The sequence below is a fragment of the Sparus aurata genome, chromosome 18 (genome assembly GCF_900880675.1).
Source record: "Sparus aurata chromosome 18, fSpaAur1.1, whole genome shotgun sequence".
In the NCBI taxonomy this organism is placed as follows: Eukaryota; Metazoa; Chordata; class Actinopteri; order Spariformes; family Sparidae; genus Sparus; species Sparus aurata.
In genome coordinates, this window is record NC_044204.1 from 24,237,114 (window position 1) to 24,259,239 (window position 22,126).

The following is a 22,126-nucleotide window of genomic DNA, read 5'->3' on the forward strand; positions in this document are numbered from 1 at the left end:
TTATTCCTACAAACATGCCCCACAAGGCAGTTTTCGTAGCAGTTGACAGTATTTTCTGTTTCATGCAGTGATAAATAGCGAAAAGTAGATGTAAGTGATCAACTGGGGTAGTTTCACAGTGTGTTTATCTTTAAATCTTTACCCTTATCACCAGTAGTATCTTAAAAAACAGCCTCTTCCACCACTGATGGCTGTTTATTTTGTTTTCTTAATCCCAACCGCGGTTGCAAGCTCCCCCTTCACACACCACACACTCACTGCAGCAACACACCCCTCCACTCCCTCCACCCCGACCTTTGGAATCTCAAGCCCTCGTACTCTCTCCTCATCCAGGGGGAAGGGGAGGGAGGGCAGACGTGGACAGACGTGTGGTGGAACCCAACTGGATGACCTGTGTATTTTGTTAGCTGTGTCTGCTGCTGTGAGGATGTCAGGGTTTTCAGGATATGTGTGCGTGTTTGTGTGTGTGAGATGTGGTATCTGGTCTTATCAAAGGCCTTGGCTATCTGTCCACTTCATCTGTGGACGTTGAAGTGGGGCTTACAGGGGATTTGTTCAAAGCAGAGTAAGCCTCGGGCGAAAGTCGTGGATGTTGTTTGTCTGTCTGGAGCCCCTCAGATGCTGGCCGGTGTTACAGTAAAGAAGTGACTCTCCGTCCTTACGCATGTGTGCAGTGCCGGGCCATGGCGGCAAAATCCTTCAAGCCTCAAACAGTTTGAAGAAAGACAGAACAAGAGAGGAGGAGGAGGAGAGAGAGAGAGAGAGAGAGAGAGAGTTTAGATTTGTTTGCTAAATTAAGTGAAGGGGGCGGGGGGATTTAAAGAAAAGGCACAGGGGGTGTTTCTTGCCCCTTCTCTCCCCCTATTCTCTCCCCCGGCCGGTCTCCTTGGTCACACACATGCACACATCCTCACACAAACACTGACGACGGCTCAGTCCTGCTATGGCCACCACCACCACAGAGGAGAGCTCCCCACTCCCGGCCACTGTAGCACCCCAGCAGCCTGACTTGGAAAATAGCGTAGAACCCGGCTCAGCAGCAAAGCCTGAGCCCAGCGAGGCCCAACGCCACAGAGAGGAGAAAACAGAGGAGGATGAAGAGGAGGACGGAGGGCAGGAGAACGGAAGAGGGGAGAGTTTGGACCCGGAGTGGGTGGAGGAGAGGTTCAGGATTGACAGGAAGAAGCTGGAAAACATGTTGTATGGTGAGTGAGCCGAGATGTCACCTGAAACCTGAAAGTGTTATCTACCTGACCCTGTGTGTCTGTCAGGGCCCCAGCATCAGTGTAACTGCCATCCATTAAACTCATGTTGCTGTATCGCCATGATTTATGCTACTATCGTTCCTATCACCAAAGCAGAGGAAGCTGCCTTGTTGGTTATCTCCGCCTGGCAGGTTTATGACAAATGCCTCCCCTGTTACTGAGGAAACTCTGTCTGCTGCAGGTCAAGGCTAATGTTTGTCTGTTTGTCCTCACACAGACTCTTGATGGGACTGAACTCAGCTCTGATAACTGTGGGTTGTTTTAATGTGTGTGTGCAGGCGGGACTGTTTGAGCAGCCTCAGTCAGGCTGTAAATATTGTATCCCATCGCTTTAGGTGATAATCTGTCAGACTGCATTTGAGACTTTACTCTGATGCTCTCTAATAACACGTTCCCACTTGATTTTAGTTGTTAAACCATATACTGAAAAATGTAAGGTGATATATTAACTACAATAGCACTCAGTAGATCGCATTCCTCTGCCAAGGCCCATTAGTCCCCATTTGACTCACTCATATATACCACCTAAATACGCCTGACTTTTTTCACTAGGCTCCTTAGCATTTTTCCCTGCGAAAATGACAAAAATGACAGAGAGAAAAGTTTCATAGATTTGCATCAAAAGATAACATGGTTTATTTTGTGCTGAGACCTATCCATCCAAGTTTCATGGAAATCTGTATAGTAATTTTTGTATAATCCTGCTGACAACCCAACTAACAAACACACTCCATGGCGTAGGTAAAAATACACATTTTTATATATTTGACCATACACACCAATATATTACCATTTCACTTCAAGAAAATATAACAAAATATTATGAATGCACATAATACATTGATAATACATTTGTAATACATACTGATATGTATTAAAATGTTTTATATAAAATGTAAGGATAACAAGATAAAATGTGTAAACATTTTTTTTTACAATATATGAAAAATAGCGATAATTAGTAAATTTGTCAAAATATGGAGAGACTGTATCTTGTGATATGTTCAATAATACATTGTAGGTATATGATTAAATATGCATATTTGTTCTAGTATATAACATTTCATATCAGTGTGGTTTGCAGGGATGGAAGGTATCTAAGTATGTTTACACAAGTACCACACTTACAATTTTAGAATACTAAATGGAGTATTTCCATTTTCTGCTACTTTATACTTCCACTTCCCCACAACATTTTGGAGGCAGAAAATGTACTTTACTCCACCACATTCATTTGATCATTTTAGTTAAGAGTTATTTTGCAGATTGCTGCATCAGAGCTAAAGTAGCACATTTTTGAGAAGAAACATAAACAAACCAATAATCAGAAAATGCAGAATATCTGATCTAATAACCTGCCAGATCGATAATCACTCGACCCCTAGTATAATTTATGTGCTGTTTACTTTTGATACTTTATTGCCAGATACTTTAAGTAAAGAGTTTTACTTTTATTCTTATAGATAACTTTCATTTTTACCAAAGCAACATTTTAACAAAATATCACAATATGTGACTCAAGTATCACTTAAAGTAAGTCAGTACCCAACGTTTTATGTGATAATGCTTATACGTACATGGTCTGAACCATAGGCATATTACAAAAGTGCATTATGAATATACATTCATGAGTAGGGCTGATATTTAAACAACCCTTCCGCATTCAGACTTTTTTTCAGTCTGAAAGCAGAAGAGTTGTTTAAATGATGATGGTGATTTGTGGCTTTTTAGAATGTAGAAAGTCGCCTGGAGCTGCTGAGTTATGAATCGTTTTACTTCTCTAATGTATAGCTTAGCTGTTAACCCGGTGAAGAGTAAGAAGACGTTCTGAGTCACATTATCGTCTAAATGTTGTGTGACCTCACTGGTAATATGTCATAACGAGGTGAAAATACTGTCATGACACTATTTAATTGACACAAATAAAGAAAAAAACATCCAACTTACATGTGAAATATATTTCTATAGCGCAACGATAACTTAATTTTGGGGTCGAGTGGGAGGTCTTTACGTCAGCAAATGCCATTGGTGTGATTAGCTGTCTCTAGGCTAATTTGTGTTTCCCCCCCTTCCAACGGCCACCGTCTCTCTCCACCCCACACTGTTCCCTTCCCATTCCTCAGCACCGGCCAGCGTAACCCGTAGTGATGAAGGGGGCTGAGGGCGTTCCTGGGCACCCCCCCCCCGCCCCCACCTTACCCTGTAAATGTCACTGTGGAGCGATGGCCTTTTAAATTTGTTTATGTTCCCGGCAACCTCTTGTTTCCAGCCAAGTCAACATTTAAATGTTGACTTCACAAACATGCTCGACATTGAACACTTGCGCTGTAAACGGTGGAATATTGTGAGCGTGACAGAATCACACAGCAGAACTTTTGAACTCTACCGTCTTTTACCCTGATCTGTTTCTGTCGGCTTATGTGTGTTTCAGCTCCAAAGCGTGGAGACGGCGAAACAGGAGAGGAGTTTTTTGAAAGAGTAAGTAACTTACCGCACCAGCAAACATTTCACTCAACAATTAAAAAATCTGAGACACAAAAGAAAAAGCTGCTCTCCTCATAATCAGTGGTGCATGAAGCCTCCGGGTTAAATGTAGCTCACAGATCAGCGAGAGCATCTCTGCCACCATTTCAACATCTCTTCCACACTCTGCCTCCAGTCATTACAGGTTTTATGGAGGTGATAATTGCAGCCTTTGAAATGCAAATGGGGCCTTGTATTCTGAGATCGAAGAGTTCTGCCATGCGTCTGAGTGTGTTTTGACTGTATGTGTGCCTCTGTGGCATACAATGACGGCGCCTTCTTTGTCTCTCACTCCCGTCTATTGTTGGCGCTCCCGCAGGTGATGAGAGAGACTGACACTCAGGTGAAATGGCCGTCCAAGCTGAAGATTGGAGCCAAGTCAAAGAAAGGTGGCAAATTCCCAATATAGTCTCACAAAATCTGAGCTCTGTCTTTTGCTGCTTTCCTGTCGCACATCTTCTACCTTCCCATATGCATTTGCCATTGACTACTGAAACTGAACTCCAATTTCCATCTAGATCCACATGTAAAGGTGGAAGGGAAGAGAGCCAACGTGTTGGAAGCCAAAAAGAAGATACTGGAGGTGCTGGAAACTCGGGTGAGGCTCTGCTGCTTGGTTTTTCACATTTGTCTGAACAGTTATGTAAAAAAAAGAAATGTACGGCTGAAGAAATGCTTTCACCGGTTTTTTACTGAGCTCCCTTCAACGAAAAAAGTGTTTTGAAAATCTTTTTGCGAAAGTTGTAGGTGTAGGTAAAAATGATAATTTTAACTTTTCAATTGCTGATGCCACTGTTAATATTAAATCCAGGTGAACAAGGTGACTCTAAAGATGGACGTGGCCTACACAGAGCACTCCCACGTGATTGGGAAAGGTGGCGGAAACATCAAAAAGGTGATGGAGGTCACATCCTGCCACATCCATTTCCCCGACTCCAACCGCCACAATGCTACCGGCGAGAAAAGCAACCAGGTGACACCAAAGCAGCCGTTAAATGAACTTTTTGGCAATTGAGGGAACTGAAAACAACCCAATTTTACAAGACTTTCTTCAACTTTTTCACCAGGTCTCCATCGCTGGGCCCATAGAGGGAGTGGAGGAAGCCAGGAGGAGGATAAGAGTGAGTGGTCAATGTATGAGCTGAGCTGAGACCGCCAGAGAATAGATTTCTATTTGTCTCAAAACTCTTCAGTTCTGTCAAGACACAACGATTAGTAGAGTGATTTATAGAACGGCTGACATGAAGAAGACAGGTAGATTTGTCAAAAAGCTGCTGTCTGTCTTTGCCTCACATCTCTTTATTTCCCTTCTCTTTCTGTCACCACTTCATCACACTCTTTCTCATATTTATTTATTTATTTAACCAAAACAAGTATGTAGCATAAACTATGAAACCCCACTGTTATGGTTTATCAAAAGGGACCCAAATGCAACACACCGAGGTAGTCAGGGTGAAAATCAAAAGGCAGGCTTATATTAAGTTAAGCTGAGGTTCACAAAAAAAATTAAAAACAGCACAGAACAGACATGAAACACAGAAAAACCAACAAAGAGTGAAGGAAAACACACACCTAAATATACGCAAATGAACATGGACACAGAAAACAGGCGGGACAAATAGAAAAGTCAAGGAGAGGCTTTGAACATAAAACAGGACATGACAAAACTAAAACTCAGGACCATGACAACCACAGCATTTAAAACCTAAAGTAATATTTGATGCTTGTCCCTAAATAGGCACTTTAAGACACGTAAAACTCAACAACAAATACACAAGACCCTAACCCAGAACAAAACACAAAGTCAACAATAAATACAGGCGTTAAGAAAATACAGACAGAACAATACAAGATGCAAACTATAACACAATAATACATTATTCATGACTGCGTGACTGATCTTTCTTTAAACACCGTTTCAGTGTGAGTTTCAGTGATCCCAGTCAGGATCCAGTTTGAGGTCAGGCAGTGAGGAATTCCACATGTTGGTCCCCGTGACAACACACGCTGTTTGTTTAAATGACAAAGACACGTGACGACGGTACATTTACAATTCCTGTTCGAGCCCGAAATGCTGAGTGGAACCACAGAATCAGTGAAACCTTGAGGAGCCTGATTACAGAGGCATTTATTGATGAGTTCAAGATGACCAAATTTAATGAAATGATCAAAACACAAGATATTCAATTTCTCAATAACATGGCAATAATGTGAGCTTATCAGCTCACTATCCGCCATTGTAACTGCTTGATTGTACAGACAAGAGACAAAAAAATCAAATTAAAAGATCACAGAGTGGATGAAACTACTTGCAGCATCAAATGTCAGGCATTCTTTCTCAGATTTTAGGTGTGAATCTAACACAACCTTATTTCCATCCAGGACCTGCAGCCATTATCCTTGACTTTTGACCTCCCAGTCAGCCTGGTGCCCCAGACTCTTCCAGATGCAGGCTCCCCACTCATCCAGCAGGTAGTGCAAACTTTGGGGGTCAGTGTGAGCTTCAGGGCTTTGCCACCTCATCCGCAGGCACAACCCGCCTTCTACGAGAGCTGCTGCACTGTCTGGGGCCTGCAGGGCAATGCAGCTGCTGTCAAGGTCGGTGTCAAACAGTGAAGAGAGACATTTGATCCAGATTAAAGTTCATACACATTCAACATCACGGTTAGATATCATGTTGTGCGTGCACATCATTGTTTTGCAGAAGGCAACTTGCATCCTGATGGACCTGCTGCTGGGGTCAGAGGTCACAGGCGGGATGGTGAGCAGCCAGCTGGATGTCACCTCCCAGCAACACCTCTTCCTACTGGGGCAGAACGGAGCTCACTTCCTGAGTGTCATGCACCAGACCCAGACCCAGATCATCCTCCCAGACCTCAGCGCTCCTCAGAGTCCCTCGTCACTTCTCATTCAGGGCAGCCCTGACGGAGTGTGTCTGGCCCGACAGCAGCTCATGGTACAGTGCAGTGTTTAGGTGGAACTGTGCCTAAGAGGAAGAAAGGATCGTTTGCTGTTGTATTTTTCAGTCTGGTTTCTTGTGTTTCTGCATGATATCTTCCTTTGCTGTTGCAATAACAGAAAGTTTTCTTTGTCTGTTTTTATCTCACATTCTGTGTGATACGTGTGTCTGTGTGTGCACATCCAGGACTGTCTGCCTGTGTGTTTGATGTTTGACATGCGTGAAGACGGCGAGGCAGATCCTTGTAAACTGGCTCAGATGATGCAAAACCTGGGAGTCTTCATTAGTGTCAAGCCCAAAGTAAAACAGACCAGCAAGGTACAATATGACCAATGTAGCTCTGCTGCTTTGTTATTGTTTGAATCTCTCCTATCTCAACAGAAATGGTAATTTTGTTGTTTTGTCTGCAACTAGTTCTGTCTTTTTAAATTCACTTTCAATTCAGGACTACACTGTAGAGTGTGTGATTGCTTATTTAGGACACACTGGATTAAATAAGAAATCTCTATTTCTATTGAATTTCTTCTGGAATGTTCAGTTTGACTCTGCCCTGCAGTCTCACATGCTGTGGTGCTGATTACTAATGTGCAACTCTGTACTGGTGTATTTTTATCAGTCAGTGGTGGTAAAAGGTCTGGAAAGGAACATCTCCTGTCTCTATGAGGCCCGCCGTCTGCTCCTGGGGTTGGATTCTTGTGAGACTGCCAAGGTAACCGATGTGACCCCTGACCCCGTGTTAGCCGGCAGCGGGCTCACCAGCTATTGGCTCAACATGTTGCTGCAGCAGCTTCGCCTCTCTGAGCAGGGTGAGCATACACACATATATTTGGATCAGCACTGGTGTGTTTCCAGCCAAATTTAATGGAAACTTTAAGCTAGTATGAAGCAAACACTGTGCAGTAGAGTATTTTTATTTAATTTAAACGTAAGTAGTTTTAACTGGTGCCTCTATATGACCAAAATAAGTAAACAAACGGACTCCCAACAATTAACGTGGAATAAGTCATAAAATTAAAACTTTTTGTTATGGCTAAGTGCTGAAGATGAACTGAAGATAGCTACTGCTCTATATTCTGGTGTTAGGGCTCCAAAACAATGTTTATTTTTCTTTCACCAACTAGATACATTACCTCATCTTAATTCATCCTGAAAACAGCCGTGTTTAAAAAGAAATATAGTATTAAAAATATGTTTCATATTTCTTTCATTTCACACATTAGAATAGATACACTAGAAAATTCATACACACAAGGCAGTGCTGCTCATACTGCTTTTGTCCACAGGAGCTGTCAGAATATATTAAAATGAATGTTGTAGCAGCTTAAAACAATATATGTAACCTTTTTACCTCAAAATAGCAGCTTTGGAATCATTTTGATGGTACAATGTCTTTTAACAGGTATCTCTCTCTCAGCCACTCTGGCCCCATCACTTGGTTCTGCACTATGTAAGTTCAGTCAGTGCGTTTACATGCACAGCTTAGTCGGATTACAGCCATAGTTCGACTATGCTACTCAACCAGACAACTGCAATTATCTGAGTATACATGCCGGTGAGAAAATCGGATTATTGGGCCGAAGCATGTCATACCCCGGTACGCTAGGTGGCGCTGTACCATTTCAACTAGTGCTAACAGAGCCACCTCCGGCTGACCTCTTTATGTCACCAGCTGCCTCGGCATTCAAGAAAGATGGCGTACGAAGAGCGAGACGAAGCTACATCTTTGTACATTTCGTATATGGTGTACATGATAATTACACAAACTAGGGGCACAATGACGCTCTTTCTTGCGGTGATTTCGGAGGAAAGACGCTGCCATCGCCGTTGGTCTACTTCCGGCTCACGGCACCAGGAAAGAAATCTTGCGCCTGCGCAGAACGCAAAGTCCGATCCGATCTGATGGAATGTATACATGCAGGAGTAATGCGACTATCAATCGAATAATTTGGGTGCTTTAATACGACAAAAATGTTTCCATATCATTTTGTTCTTTTTTCCACTCACATTACAAACAGGTGCGCACACACACACGCAGAGTAGAGGAGATGAGCGAAGGTGCAGCCACACATGCCACGGCGCCCAGTGAGCAGTGTTAGGGGCCGGTGCCTTGCTCAAGGGCACCTCGGCAATGCCCAGGATGTGAACCAGCACTCTCCAACTGCCAGTCCACATCATTCTTTTTTTTATTTTTTATTTTTTTTTTTGGTCCGGGTGGGACTTGAATCAGCGACCTTCAAGTCCCCAAGCCAAGTCCCTACGGACTGAGTTACTGCCGCCCCCAAATACATTGGGCATTTTTGGCAACTTTTTGCTCACAACAATGTAAATTTTAGATAAAAAAAACAAATTATGCCCATAACATTTTGAAAATAGAGAACATTTCAGGCAGTTTTTCTTATTGTTTTTTTTATACATAAAACTTTTCACAGCCTTTTTCTTTCACTTTGTGGTAGCCACAAAAACAGTTTTTGTGCACAGTTTTCTTAAGATGCACCTTACACTTCTCACAGTAGACATGTGAGAAGTGATTGCTGGTGCAGTGCTTGCAAAATAGTGTGTGTTTGTATTGTGGTAGGCATGATGTAGATCACATTACAAAAATGTGACATGAACATTCAGGGATAAAGCACCTTTATACCTGCAGCATCAAATTTGATATACACATTTTTAACACTGTTTAACTGCTATATAAAGAATGTATATGTGACTTACTTACTACTTCAAAATGAGTAACAAAATAAATGTTATTCTTACTGTAACTTCTTGAAAATTAGCAAAGATTTTCCTGCCAAAAGTGTGCGGATGATTTAATGACAGTGGCCATTTTGAAAAAGACAAAAAAAAGCCCTTCCACTGCTTGCAGCGGAATGATAATCCACTAGTGGGCAGAATTCATGTATCAGGTGATATACAACAGGTTTTTAAGGAAAGTATTGATCATGTTGATAAGATAGAGGTCTCAGAAGGTCATTCACGTCAGTTTCAAATGAAAGAAAAAGAGAACGTAAACACCTTAAATAAGAATCATGTGCGTGCTCTGAAAGGGTAAAACAAGAATATGTCAGAACCACACTAACTCTTAACTAAGTGTTGCTTACATGAAGTCATTTGATAAATCTGTTTACATCCAGTATATTATCCGGATGTTTCACTATCATCCGTTTTAGGGTTTCCCTGTAGAGACAGTAGTGTGCTCATGTTGTGTCCAAACAGTAAAAAATAAATGTAGAAAAAGAGGCACAAAGAGCCGAGCATCATAATCATATGATCCAAATAATATTCACAGTTTTGTCAGCTATTCTTTAAACCTCTTGTAATTAAAAGTGTCCCCACCATTAGCGGGTTATCTAATTAAAAAAAAAAGAAAAAAGAAAAGATAATTATTTATTTATTTATTCATTTTCCTGTTTTATCCAGTCGCACAAACAAATATGATCTTCTACTAGGGGTGTGAGGATCAATCCAGTAGTATCACACTAATGATCCCAAAGTCTTGTGTTGAAGGATCAGCTTTCAAATTAAAATATCGATATTTAAACTATTTTTGTTTGCTTTTTTATCAACAACAACACAGTAGAAACAAACTAAAATATCTACAGGATTTAATTCAAATTATATGAAGAAGACAGGTGCTGCTCATAATTCCTATTTTCCATTCACTACCGTGTCCCCTCTGTTGATCAGGTTCTGGTTCTGCTCCCACTCCTGATGTGCTGACCGGTACTAAGCACCGCCCGTCCCCTCCACCAGGTCTCAGCCCTCCTGATGAGGGGAGGACAGGACTGAAAGGAGAGAGCCGGCCACTGGAGAAGGTTTTTGTTACTGTTTATGAATCCTTCCTGAAAGATAAACCTCAATCAAAAACAAAACTGAGCATGGGATGCCTACCTCTCCTTCAGATCCTAGAAAATGAGGACCTATCTGGCCAATCGGAGGATGAGAGCTCTCAGGTCGTGGTGATGTCATCGTCTGAGGTGTGTGATGCTGTCAGCAGGTTTAGTTTGATGGGTCGGAGGGGGAGCCTCCAGAGTCCTGAAGTTACCAAGGTTTTCATTCAGGGAAGGCGTCATTCAACTGGGCAGGCACTGACATACAGGTGAGCGTTCACTAATTACAAACACGTATGGCAGTGTTGGTTTATAGTAATTCCCAGATGACTTAACCAAAGTGGGATTCTAACATAAACCATAAAAATGAATCAGACCTGAAAAAATAACTGGGTGACCTTGTAGGGAAGCTCTACGAATACAACAACAAAAAAAATAAAACAATTGGTTGACCTCGTCTATATTTTGTCTCTTGCTAAGTCTCTGTTATATTGGGGTTGAACTTTGTAGTTCTGTGCAGTATTAAAGGAGCAGCTCTCGCTTAACGACATCCATAAATATATATCATCTTGACACTGTCTTTGAAAATCCTACCATCGTATTGCTCCTGTTGCTCTGGGGTTCTGGAGTTCATTCGCTCTTAAATGTTGCACACGGCCCTCACAGTTTAACCTTCTCTGTACATCTGTGTGTGTGTGTGTGTGTGTGTGTGTGTGTGTGTGTGTGTTTGTGTGTGTGTGTCTGTGTGTGTGTGTGTCAGAGGGCTGAATGCAGACTTTGAGGGAGGGAGGACTGAGCGGAGGAACAGCCTGAGGAGGGAGATGATGCAGGCTCAGGATGTTCGCACTGACTCATCCAGGGCTGAGGTGAGGATAAACAGGAATGATTCATTTTTTTCATCTTTTCAGCTTCATTTGGCTCAGTCTGAATCACAGTGAAAACACAGTTAAAGGATAAGTTCACCAGAAATGTAAATAAAAAATCTACTAAATCCCACAGATGGAAAGTCAAGTCAAGTCTTGAAGTCCACAAAACATTTTAGGATCTAAACAGCAATACATACGTTACATCATTCTCCAAACAACTGAGGTAGATGGGGACTTGTTTTAAAAATGGGAAAAAAACATCTGAAAAACAAACCACAACATAAAATAGATCCATACAGCTCATCTGTAATCGAAGTCTCTGGATTCCCACCCTTGATGTGAGTTGGAGCTCATGCACTCACTCCAGACAGGGCTAACGCTAACGCTTTTAGCTTAGCAGCTACTGTACAGTTAAGATTTCGTCTTTAAAATGGTGTAAATAATGTTTTCTCAAACCAATGTGGGATCTTGGGGCTTCCGGAGACTTGGATTATGCTGTACAAGCGGTATGGAGCCATTTTATGTTTTTTTTTTTACCTTTAAAAACTTGCCATGACATCACTAGCCACAGTTACCTGTATGCTGCTAATGTCCAGAAAATATTTATTTGACTTAAGATAAAGGATTAATATCTTTACTTAAACAATTGAGTAATGTGAAGTACACTGCATTCATTTGTGATAGCATGCTTAACTTTTTATGGTAACCCAGAAAGATTGGGTTGCTAAATGTTACTACTGGTTCAATTCACCCTGTTCTATCCTAGATAAATTATTTTTTAAAATCTTTTGGTGAACCTTTCCTTCAATGTCTGAAAGACTCAGGACACTGAAGGTGTGGTTTTCTTTCAGAGAGCAAGAGAAAGAGGAGGCAAGATTCAATACTTTCAAATCCTGTACATAAAACTCAAGCTCACATTTTATTCATGGTGTTATGAAACCTATTTATTTCCACATTCCATACCCTGGTGCAATTTGATTTAGAGAATCGATCTTTGTGTTTTTCTCATTTGTCATCTCTCACTCTCAAAGGTTACTGAACGGAGGATTAACAAGTTTACCTCCACAGCAGCGGCAGCAGGAAGAGTTACATTGCTCCCTGCCTGTCCTCAGTGACCAGAGCGAAAAAAATAATCAATTTTATGCATTATTTACTCGCTCTATTTCCTGTTTGTGCTATGTAGGATTATGACTACGAGAAGAAGAAACTCCTGGCAACCAGAGGTTAGTGCCCGTTAATATTTTATATACTGGTTCAGGAGCTCTGCAAAGGCTTCTGCCGCAACAATTACGGCACTGCTCAGCAAGCATTTTCTTTTTTATTGATCCATAGTTGCTGTATGTTGCAGATAAATATATTAAAAACACATTTTGGTCCAAAATTCTTATTGTATATTATTTGTTTTACTCATCAAATAGCTACTTACAACTAAGCAGTCGTATTTAGAGCACATACATTTACTCCGCTGCTGAAACAACACTTAATCAAGGGAATCAAGGGGAATCAAGTTTTTGGTCATATTGTTGTTAAAACATGATTTGCTGCCATATGATTATCCAGGATGAAGTACCCTTTTTGGTTTATTCAAGCACGTTATGGATGGAACACATTAATATCCCGAGCACAAGCTGGGAGAGAAGGGGGCCCATTTCAGCGCTGCTCACTGCCAAGGCAACCGATGAAGGGGACCTGTTTATGGGGCCGCACTGTGCCAGCGTTATAATAGAGTAGCACTGGCACTCCCTCTTAATCCACATGGGGCTGATACACAATGCAGACAACCAAACCTGTGCAGCCAGACACAGTTGTGTGTGCACCCTCAAACACACAAACACAGGAAAATAGAGCCTCATCCATCATGCAGAATGAGAGATACTGGGAAGATCTGCGCCAAATGGTACTAAATTCCCTCAGTGTTGCTTTATGGGATTATGAATTAGCAGTTTGAATGGGCCATCTGCCTCACAGTCATTAAGACACCCATATGCCAGTATATGAATGGGACGTTTACTCACAAAAAAACACACACATAGGCACAGAAAGGACAACCCACTTCTTCTAATCCTATTGATATCACACTCTTTGGAGTGCTGCTGCAGTTCTTATCATACATACACACACACACACACACACACACCGATCCTGTTCTGGTGCCAAAAGTGGCCAAGGGTCACCTGTTTGTTATTTGAGTGTGTGTATCCATCTCAGAATCAGCAATTTGAGGGTTATAAAGTGTGCCACATGCTGGCAGGGAGAAGCACTGTTTGTGATTCATTATTTAACACCTGAACCCGACTTGTCAAATTCAGAATATCAGAGGAGAGGTGGAAAAACCTGCAGTGGGTTTTCATGATGGACGGACTGGAACTACATGTGCTGTCGTAATGTTTTAAACTCAACTATGCGTTAAGTAACTATGTATGACACCAGAGTGACACCGAGTAGAGTGCATACCTCCACCTAACAGTTCTGTGAAATTCACTCAAGACTGATCAAAAATCAAATAACACATGTTTAAGTTTGCCTGATCCAGATTGTTATTTGGATCTGCATTAAATTGTACTCACTCATTGATTACCATTACCTCATCGACTCACCATACATTATTTCCTGAAAAAATGTATAAAATTGTAAAAAGTGCCCTATCTCACAACGTTAAGCAAAGTTAGAAGAACATTTCTGGATCTGTTCCTTTATTCTAACCCACAACAGAACTACACTATTCAGTTATGAATACTCACAAGGGTGACCAAATGAACTGGACTCTAATTTTTTCATATTCTCTATAGTTATCCAGTGATCTTGATTAAACAAAAGTTTTTTTTATCTGATAAATGTTCTCTTTATCTCAAGAGATCTGGCGTTTGTTTTGCAGCGAAAAGATAAATTAACCCGTTATGATGAACAAAAACAAGCTTTGTTTGAAATATTAACTATCATGATAATAGTTCTTAGCTTCTATACAAACAGCTGAAAGAAGAATGTATATTGAGTTTTAATCCATCAGCAAAATATAATTAAAACGTGCGGTGACAATATGTCGGTGTTGTGTCCGCAGCCATCAATTAGCCAAAAAAAGTCCGTTCATTCAGTTCTTGAGTCAGGATTTACCTTCTCTGTGTGTGTTTGTATGTGTTATGTCAGCCATGCAGAGGAAGCCTGTGGTCACAGAGGTCCGGACGCCCACAGACACCTGGAGTGGCCTCGGCTTCTCTAAGTCCATGCCAGCCGAGGCTGTCAAAGAGCTGCGCAACATCAGCCGACGCAGCTACAAACCATACCTGAGCACCATTAACAGCCAGCAACAGGTAGGAGTGAACATCATGCTAACTTGTGGCCATTCATTTCCACTTGAGCTGGCCGGACTTATACTTTTGTGGACCTTTCTGAATTCTTTTGAGCTGGCACACAGTTCCTTGTTGCAGCATGGTAAATGAGCGCCCCAATTGTTTCCCCCTCCAACACAGTCCTGTTTATTGGTATTGCCATCTAACAGTTTCAAGTATTTATCTTGCTGTGTGGTAAGTACTACCAATTTGTACGCTCAGTTACCTGGGGTCTGATACTATCGCCTCAGTCAACACAGCCACCCTTCAGCAACCTGTTTACCTGAGCTCTTTCAGCTCATCTCCCCGGCTCTTAAGAAGTCTCCTGCTCCCTGACTGCTCAGTAGCTAGTGATGGAGGGGCGAGCGCATTTAGGTTAATAAGAGCAAGAGGCATTCCTCCGACAAGTTAAATTTTCTTCTGAGATCCAGGCAGGCAGGTGAAAGCATGCGCTATGCCTGCTGCATTGGAAATTTCCAGTGAGAGAGTACAGCTATCACAGTTCAGTCAGGAGGGGAAGAAAACGAGTTAGTTTAAAAAGATCATCAATCACCTTTTCTTGTTAAGTCCTTAGATCTAAGCATGTTATGCCCTCTGAAACCTTCTGCACACAAGGGCATCTGTGATCACTTGTTTGTCACGACCTCTAACACTGACAAAAAGAGAGATGAAAGAAAGGGCCGGCGACAGAAGTGCAAGCTTCTGCTGTGAACTGTTGAACATGAAAGAAGCTCCAGTTAATTTTTAACACATCACAATGTCACTCTGTGTCCTTCCAGTCGCGGGCCGCTCAGACGGGGAAGGTGTTCAACGGGAGCAACTCTGAGAACTGGAGGGACAGACGTGGATCTTCATCCCTGCCTGTCTCTTCCTCCTCCTCCTCTTCTTCCTCCTCCTCCCCCTCCTCACCCCCATGTACGTTCTCCTCCTCGTCCTCCTCCTTCCCTGCATTTGCATCCTCAGCAAACAGGAGCAGAGATGACAAAACCTGTAAGTCTTTCATATGAGTGTTTCTTTAAGAATAAGTTGGCCCAAAACTTAAAATTCAGCCATTATCTACTCATAAAAAGTCAGCAGTTTCACAGCAAAACAGCGTTGCACAGTTATCTATGGACCTTTAGCATGGATTAATAACGAAGCCAAAGATGGTGCCTATTCAGTCCAATGGGAGTTGCTCCATCAGACACACCTCACCAGCCCCTCCCCCATTGACTTACTTCTATGTTATTCGTTATTTGTGAAAGTTTTACAAAAGTAAAACCTCCATGGTTAAATAACTGTGAACTACTGCTAGTATCTAAAATAACTAGATACCAGAAAAGAACATGGCGCCAATTCAAAACCTTGACTGCTCATCAAAAAGCTTCCTAGCCTCTTGGTTTGCTTCCTGGTCATGCGGCTCAGTGAATAAACATATTGAGTCTGCCCATAGACTTTACATTGTGATGATTCGCAGATACTGTTTGCAGTCCACGGTGTCCTGTTATCAGTTTTAAAATTGTGGTCTACAGGGAAAATGCTTTTTGGGCCACAAGAATTTTGAGATCCAACACCACAGGTGGAATTAAGTATGAAGGCACCACCTTATCCAGTTCTAAATAATAAATTCATGGTTTTAAGGTCTACTGAGACACTTTTAAACTTTGCCTTTGAAATTTGACCTCCCATGTCTAGCGGAGAGCTTCTTGAGCAGCGGCAGCAGCTATTTTGAAGGCGTGTGCTCATCGAGGAGGGCATCAACCTGCAGTCAGCGGAGCCCCTCCCCCCAGATGATGGATGACCTGCCAGAGCTGCTCAGCACGCTTGGCATGATCAAATACATCGATGTGTTTGAACAGCAAGAGGTAGAGCACGCGTAGAAAACTTGCACCGAATCCTTTATCAGTATGTGAAATTACATTTTTAGCATCACTCACACATATTACACATTGGTTTTAAGTTGCTGCGTGGGAGAAGCTGCTGGAGAAAAACACACAAACAAACTAGCGCGCACACACTTTTGTCCCCCCCCCAAACAAAATGCATTATAAATGAACATCATGATGCAACTACTGTCTGTATCACCCAGATTGACTACCAGACATTCCTCACTCTGTCTGATGAAGATCTGAAGGAGGTGGGTGTCTCCACCTTTGGAGCCAGACGCAAGATGTTATTAGCAATCTCAGGTGAGAGTTTGACGTCCTGGTGCGGACTCAGATCTGCTTCTCCATCTGTTAACAGGGGAAGGTGGTGCCTGCCTCATCTCGTGAATGTGATGAAGTTATTTATCTTCCCATATAGACCTGAACAAGAGCAAGAGGAGGCTCTCAGATACACCCGCAGTGAAGCCCGGCTACCTGGAGGGCGGCGCTAGTGGTCGACTACCACGAATCATGGATCTGGACTTAGCAGCTCAGAGTAACCGCTGGTGAGACGAGATGCCAGCCTGCTCGACTTGGAGCTATTCAGCCTCTAAACATGTATACAGTCATGCTGTTGCCAGTGCAGACATCTAATCTGCTTGTTATTTACCATTAATGGATGCGCATTTCAGAAGATCAGAAATCATTACATAAGCATTTGAATCCAGTGCCTTTAATCTACAGCCATACCCCAAAGCTTTAAATCAAGACAGGGAGGCCTTTTCCCTCCAAACCTCTGATTCTACAAGAGACAAATGATATGAAACACAAATGAACATGCCGATCCTTTGTGGTGTCTTTTATCATCACAAAGTGCCTTTCTTATGCAAACTATTACTCCTATGCTTTGACTATGTGTTCAAGTCCATGTTAACCACTACATGTATGCAATTGTAAATAGATATTTCCAAAAAAATAAATGACATTGTACTATGATAGTGACGATGAATAAAATGTCAAGGTTTATCCGTCTGGAGTGTATTTTTTCTTTTTAAAGATTTGACAGGATATGATGGGAGCGAGAGAAAATGGTAGATAACAAGATCATTTATGTGTACAGTATATATGAATACCTATATGTGTTTTGCATACAAATCACATATTTAGAGCTGTAGTCATACTCGCCCCAGTCCTCTTCTGCCCAGGAGACTCCTGTTTTTCCTGCTTTAGTAACCATGATCCGATTTTCAGCACCATAAGGCGTGTAGTCTACTGCTCTGTTGTGCCTCATCTTCATCATTCAGTGAGAGTCAAGCAGAGAAAACTCATAAGTATTTTTCAAATACTCAAGAAAGACTCAAAAACTCAAGCTGTTAATAGTGGGGCGAGGCTGTAGGGCAGTGGCGTGAGGAAACTCTCTGGGGGTCAGGGGCAAAAAAAATTAATGATTGAATGCATCGCGATTGGGACTTTTGGTGTGGTTGTTTTTATGGGTTTTGTACTTTAGTGTTCTCAGAAGCGCTCTGCAGAGGCTGGGTGTGACCTCCCTGATGGCTGAGAGCTGCTTGCTCACTCACACCTGCAGCTCATCTTATCATCAGCTCCGGCCTAAACACTCCGGTCTGCTCTCTGCTTGCTGCCAGATTGTTTTCCTGCTACAAACATCGAGTAATCCTCACAAAATGAATGAAATGTGAGATTCGTGGAGGCAGGCCCCCAGATCCCTGCACTGGTTTCAAAATCCTCCCTGTTTATGAGGTCTTAAGGTTTGTCAAGTGAGACTGTAGTGTGAACTGCTCATCTACCCACAGCCAGGACCTGGCCACCAGAGGGCACTTGTGTCCCACACCGTGTTTAGAAATTCAAGTCACATTTGCGTTGCATGAAAAATAATGGATTTGTTTCAGTGAGAAAACACAGTGACAACAGCTTTAGAGCTCCCGGTGGACAAGGCGGAGTTGGCTTTGAAATATACAGTAGCAACAATCAGATAGGGAAGAAGAAAATGAATTAGAAAACCCAAATAGGTGAATACATTCATTGGCGTGAGGGTAATGTGACACTCCTTTTAATGTGGTTCAGGTCTCGCCTGACTGCTCACCTGAAAGTTCCAATTTAATTTATCAGTGTTGCCAGGAGTGAAGCCGCTGGAACTGCTTATGAGTTGTTTCTTGTTTAATTTATTTAGCGGAGGGCTACACCCAGCAATTTAGTGTTATCAGAGGGGCCTCACTGGCAGAGTATTAACGAGAGCGCCATAATCTCTCTCTAAATTTACACATTTGGAATGGTGTTGCTGGTTACCACATCGAGGACAACTGCACTGAGAAACCTCCACTGGGGGGCATGAGGAGGTCTGATCCATTCAGACGCACCGCGAGCCTGCTAGTGCAGCGGCAGCCGAGCATGAAAGAGAGTGTGAGTGGAAGTGGTGGGTTGTGACAGATTAGGGGGAGATGATCCCTGCTTATTACAATGTCTCTGCCAATTACATAGGCAGGCTTTAGACCAGTGATCCTCAAATCTGGTCCTTGGGCTCTGGAGCACTGCTGGATTTCTTTTCTGTCAGGTAGTTAATTGCACTCTCCTGTGGTTGTGGGTCTGAACCGGTCCTTGATCGCACAGCTAGAATGAAAATTAACCGGAGGAACTGGCGGCAATCAGGACCCTGAGGACTCTGGAGAGCCACTTGGACTTTTCACCTGTAAAGTGGCAATCCTGGCGCACAGCCCAGCTACATGGTAGGTAGGCTATGCAGAAATTAAGAAGTCTGCAGACTCCATTTCCAGCCTGGACTTATTTATTCAAGAGGTCTAACCTGCTCATTATTAAGAAGGTGCGAAACAAGCTGAATCACTATAAATGCAATGCGCAGCCAAGTAAAAACATTACCATAATCTCAATCATTATTGAAGAAGACAGTATTTTCTTTTAATGCAAGAAAAACATATATTACTACATGACTGTTGAGGAAGCAAAGATAGAAAAATCAAGTGCATTTTGATGGACTGTGTGATATACCACACCAGAGCAACAACAACACATCTCATTACATGGCAGAATCCATCATTTGCTCCCTCATAAACCCTTCACTGTAGGCCAATCACAAATCTCCATGGAGACCCTGGGCTGATGGGAGGAGTCACCTGACAGGGAAAACCAGCTGTGCATAATAAAGAAGCAGCCAATAGAGAGATGAAACAGAGTGAATGGAGTGCCCCGAGGATAAAACACAGCCACGCATCTCCCTCACTGAGATGACGATGGAACTCACCCCAGGAGAGTGAGTGGGAGAGCGAAGAGTAATAGAAACAATAATGAGAGTGTGTGTGACGGCGCTCGTGTGGAATAAATGTGCCTTCTGATGGCTGAAGTTAGGTTGAGAGGTAAAAAAAACTGCCATCAAAAATGTGAACACTTGAATATATCCACTTTATTCTTAGCCCCATAATACCTTTTGTGAATTATGGGTGCAATTTCTTGTTTCCCTTCACTGAACTGGCAGAAATTAATGGGGAAATAAACACAGCCTGTCACACCGAAGGAAAGGCAGACAACCTGAAGAAGTGGCCTTGGATAATGTGCAGTAGTGTATTTAGCTACTTCAGTGATTATGTTGCTTCCAATAGCTCCAAGTAGTATCTGCTTAGTATACAGAAGTAGAGCTGGGACTGTATAATTAACCCTCCTGTTGTCTTAGGGTCAAAAATGACTCTAAACTGTCTTTAACAGCAGAGAATGTTGTTTATTCAACTTCAAATTTCATGACTTTTACTAAAGTGACCCCAACATTAGGGAAATATCGCCTTTATTCATATTTCCATGGAAGCTGTACATCACTTGGGTACAAAGATTGTCTTCGGGCAGTCACAGAGTCAGTTACAGACTACAAAAAACACTCCCAGACACACACACACATACACACACACACACACACACACACACCTACACACACACACACACACACACACACACACACACACACACACACACAATTTTTGGGGTTGGTTTGTAGCTGTAGTTTGGGATCAGACACAGCCATCAAGGCCCTGTTTATTAACACTTCTACATTCAGAGTGTGTAAATGTGCTGCAGGTGACAGAATCCTCAGTTCTCTCTGTGCTGAAACCATGAGTGAATGTTTCACTGCTGATCAGGCCGTAGAGCAGATTTTTTTTCATATCTCCAGCAGGGCACATTTGATTTGGAGGACTGAGTTGGTATCTGAAGAAAACTTTTTCGCCAAAAAATGGCAAGATAACATGGTCTTCATCATCATATGACAACCAGGGCAGGATGGCAGCACAAAATGACATAAAGTTGACTTCAGGTCCCACAGGATATGCTGCTTCCCATGTTGAAGCCATCGCCTCAACATGTCAGCTGGTCAACACACCAGCTATTGAAAAAATCATCCTGTGTTGAAATAAAAACGAGTGGTGTCCACTGAATGAATGCAGAATTTCTTTCTGCACTGTAAAAAAGGAAAAATCTGATATTCACACAGCTTCTGATGAATGATAGGTTGTTTCTTAATGCAAAATAGATTTGCCATTTAATAAAATTGCTTTATTTTAGATCTTTATTTTTGACCCAGAGCACAAGGGGCATATACAGAATGTGAAAACAACAGGAGGGTTCAAGGAACTGAACACCTTTTCTATCTCAAGGTCACTGAACCCTACACCAACTTAATATGTTACCTTTGTCCAAGACCACTTTTTCAGATCTCCCATTCTCATTCCTTTTACAGAAAAAATGTTGGAACATAAGAGACTGACACCACTCTCATGTCTATATGGTAAATATGGAGCTACCTGTCAGCTTAGCTTAGCAGAAAGTCTGAAAACACAAAAAACTGCCAGCCTGGATAAACAAAAGAGTCAAAAAATAAATGAGTTCATTTGTGAGCTTTAGAGGTTCTGGTAGGTTTTGTGGTTGGTTGGCTTCTTTTCAACAGAACCAAGTTAACCTCCCGTATTTCCAATCTTTCTGCAAAGCTAAGATAGTCCCCTCATCCAACTCTCAGTAGGAAAGATGATAAGTCTTTCCTAAAATTGAGAAACTTTTCCTTTGAAGTTTGATGTATTGTGTTCCCAAAGAGTGTAAATCCGCTGTGATGTCACCCACTGGTTTATTAAATGATCGTTTTGATGCCATCTTGTTTTTTTGGACCGGAATGGGAAACAGGCGTGGAAATCCTGATTTCATCTGGCTGAGAACCTGACGACACGCTGTGGCCAGTATCATGTCAAAGTCAAGGTCGCCACATCCTAAAGCATACCCTGATTTATTGTCTACTTTACTCTAAATGTGACCATAATTTACTAAATAAATGTCATGCTGTATTGAAGAGGACTTTAAACTAGTTATTATGACCATAAAGTCATTAGGAAGATGTTCTCTGAGGTAACAAATGGGGAAAGAAATATGGTTATTGTACATCTTCGTCTTCTGTTTGAAACCATTGTAGTACTTCCCGGTACCCTGCTGGCAATTAGAAAGAATGCAGATTT

At 42.1% G+C, this 22,126-nt stretch overlaps 1 protein-coding gene across 1 annotated transcript; it reads left to right on the top strand.

Annotated features, from left to right (window-relative positions):
* Positions 1 to 831: 831 nt before the first annotated feature.
* bicc2 (bicaudal C homolog 2) lies at positions 832 to 17,636 on the top strand. Its single transcript, XM_030396312.1, has 19 exons — positions 832 to 1,205; positions 3,697 to 3,743; positions 4,108 to 4,177; positions 4,307 to 4,386; positions 4,600 to 4,761; positions 4,856 to 4,909; positions 6,171 to 6,386; positions 6,493 to 6,744; positions 6,934 to 7,065; positions 7,364 to 7,553; positions 10,432 to 10,559; positions 10,647 to 10,843; positions 11,335 to 11,440; positions 12,624 to 12,663; positions 14,585 to 14,748; positions 15,546 to 15,756; positions 16,441 to 16,610; positions 16,835 to 16,934; positions 17,050 to 17,636. Exons 1-19 carry the CDS (start codon positions 944 to 946, stop codon positions 17,178 to 17,180), a joined length of 2,712 nt encoding a protein of 903 aa, XP_030252172.1. The 5' UTR covers positions 832 to 943; the 3' UTR covers positions 17,181 to 17,636.
* The last annotated feature ends 4,490 nt before the right edge of the window (positions 17,637 to 22,126 follow it).

Bases quoted from the DNA above. Each gene is read 5' to 3' on its own strand.
- bicc2 (XM_030396312.1), top strand. From the start codon at position 944: ATGGCCACCACCACCACAGAGGAGAGCTCCCCACTCCCGGCCACTGTA. The intron at 3,744-4,107 runs GTAAGTAACTTA...GCGCTCCCGCAG, and splicing joins GAGAGGAGTTTTTTGAAAGA to GTGATGAGAGAGACTGACAC. The intron at 6,387-6,492 runs GTCGGTGTCAAA...ATTGTTTTGCAG, and splicing joins GCAATGCAGCTGCTGTCAAG to AAGGCAACTTGCATCCTGAT.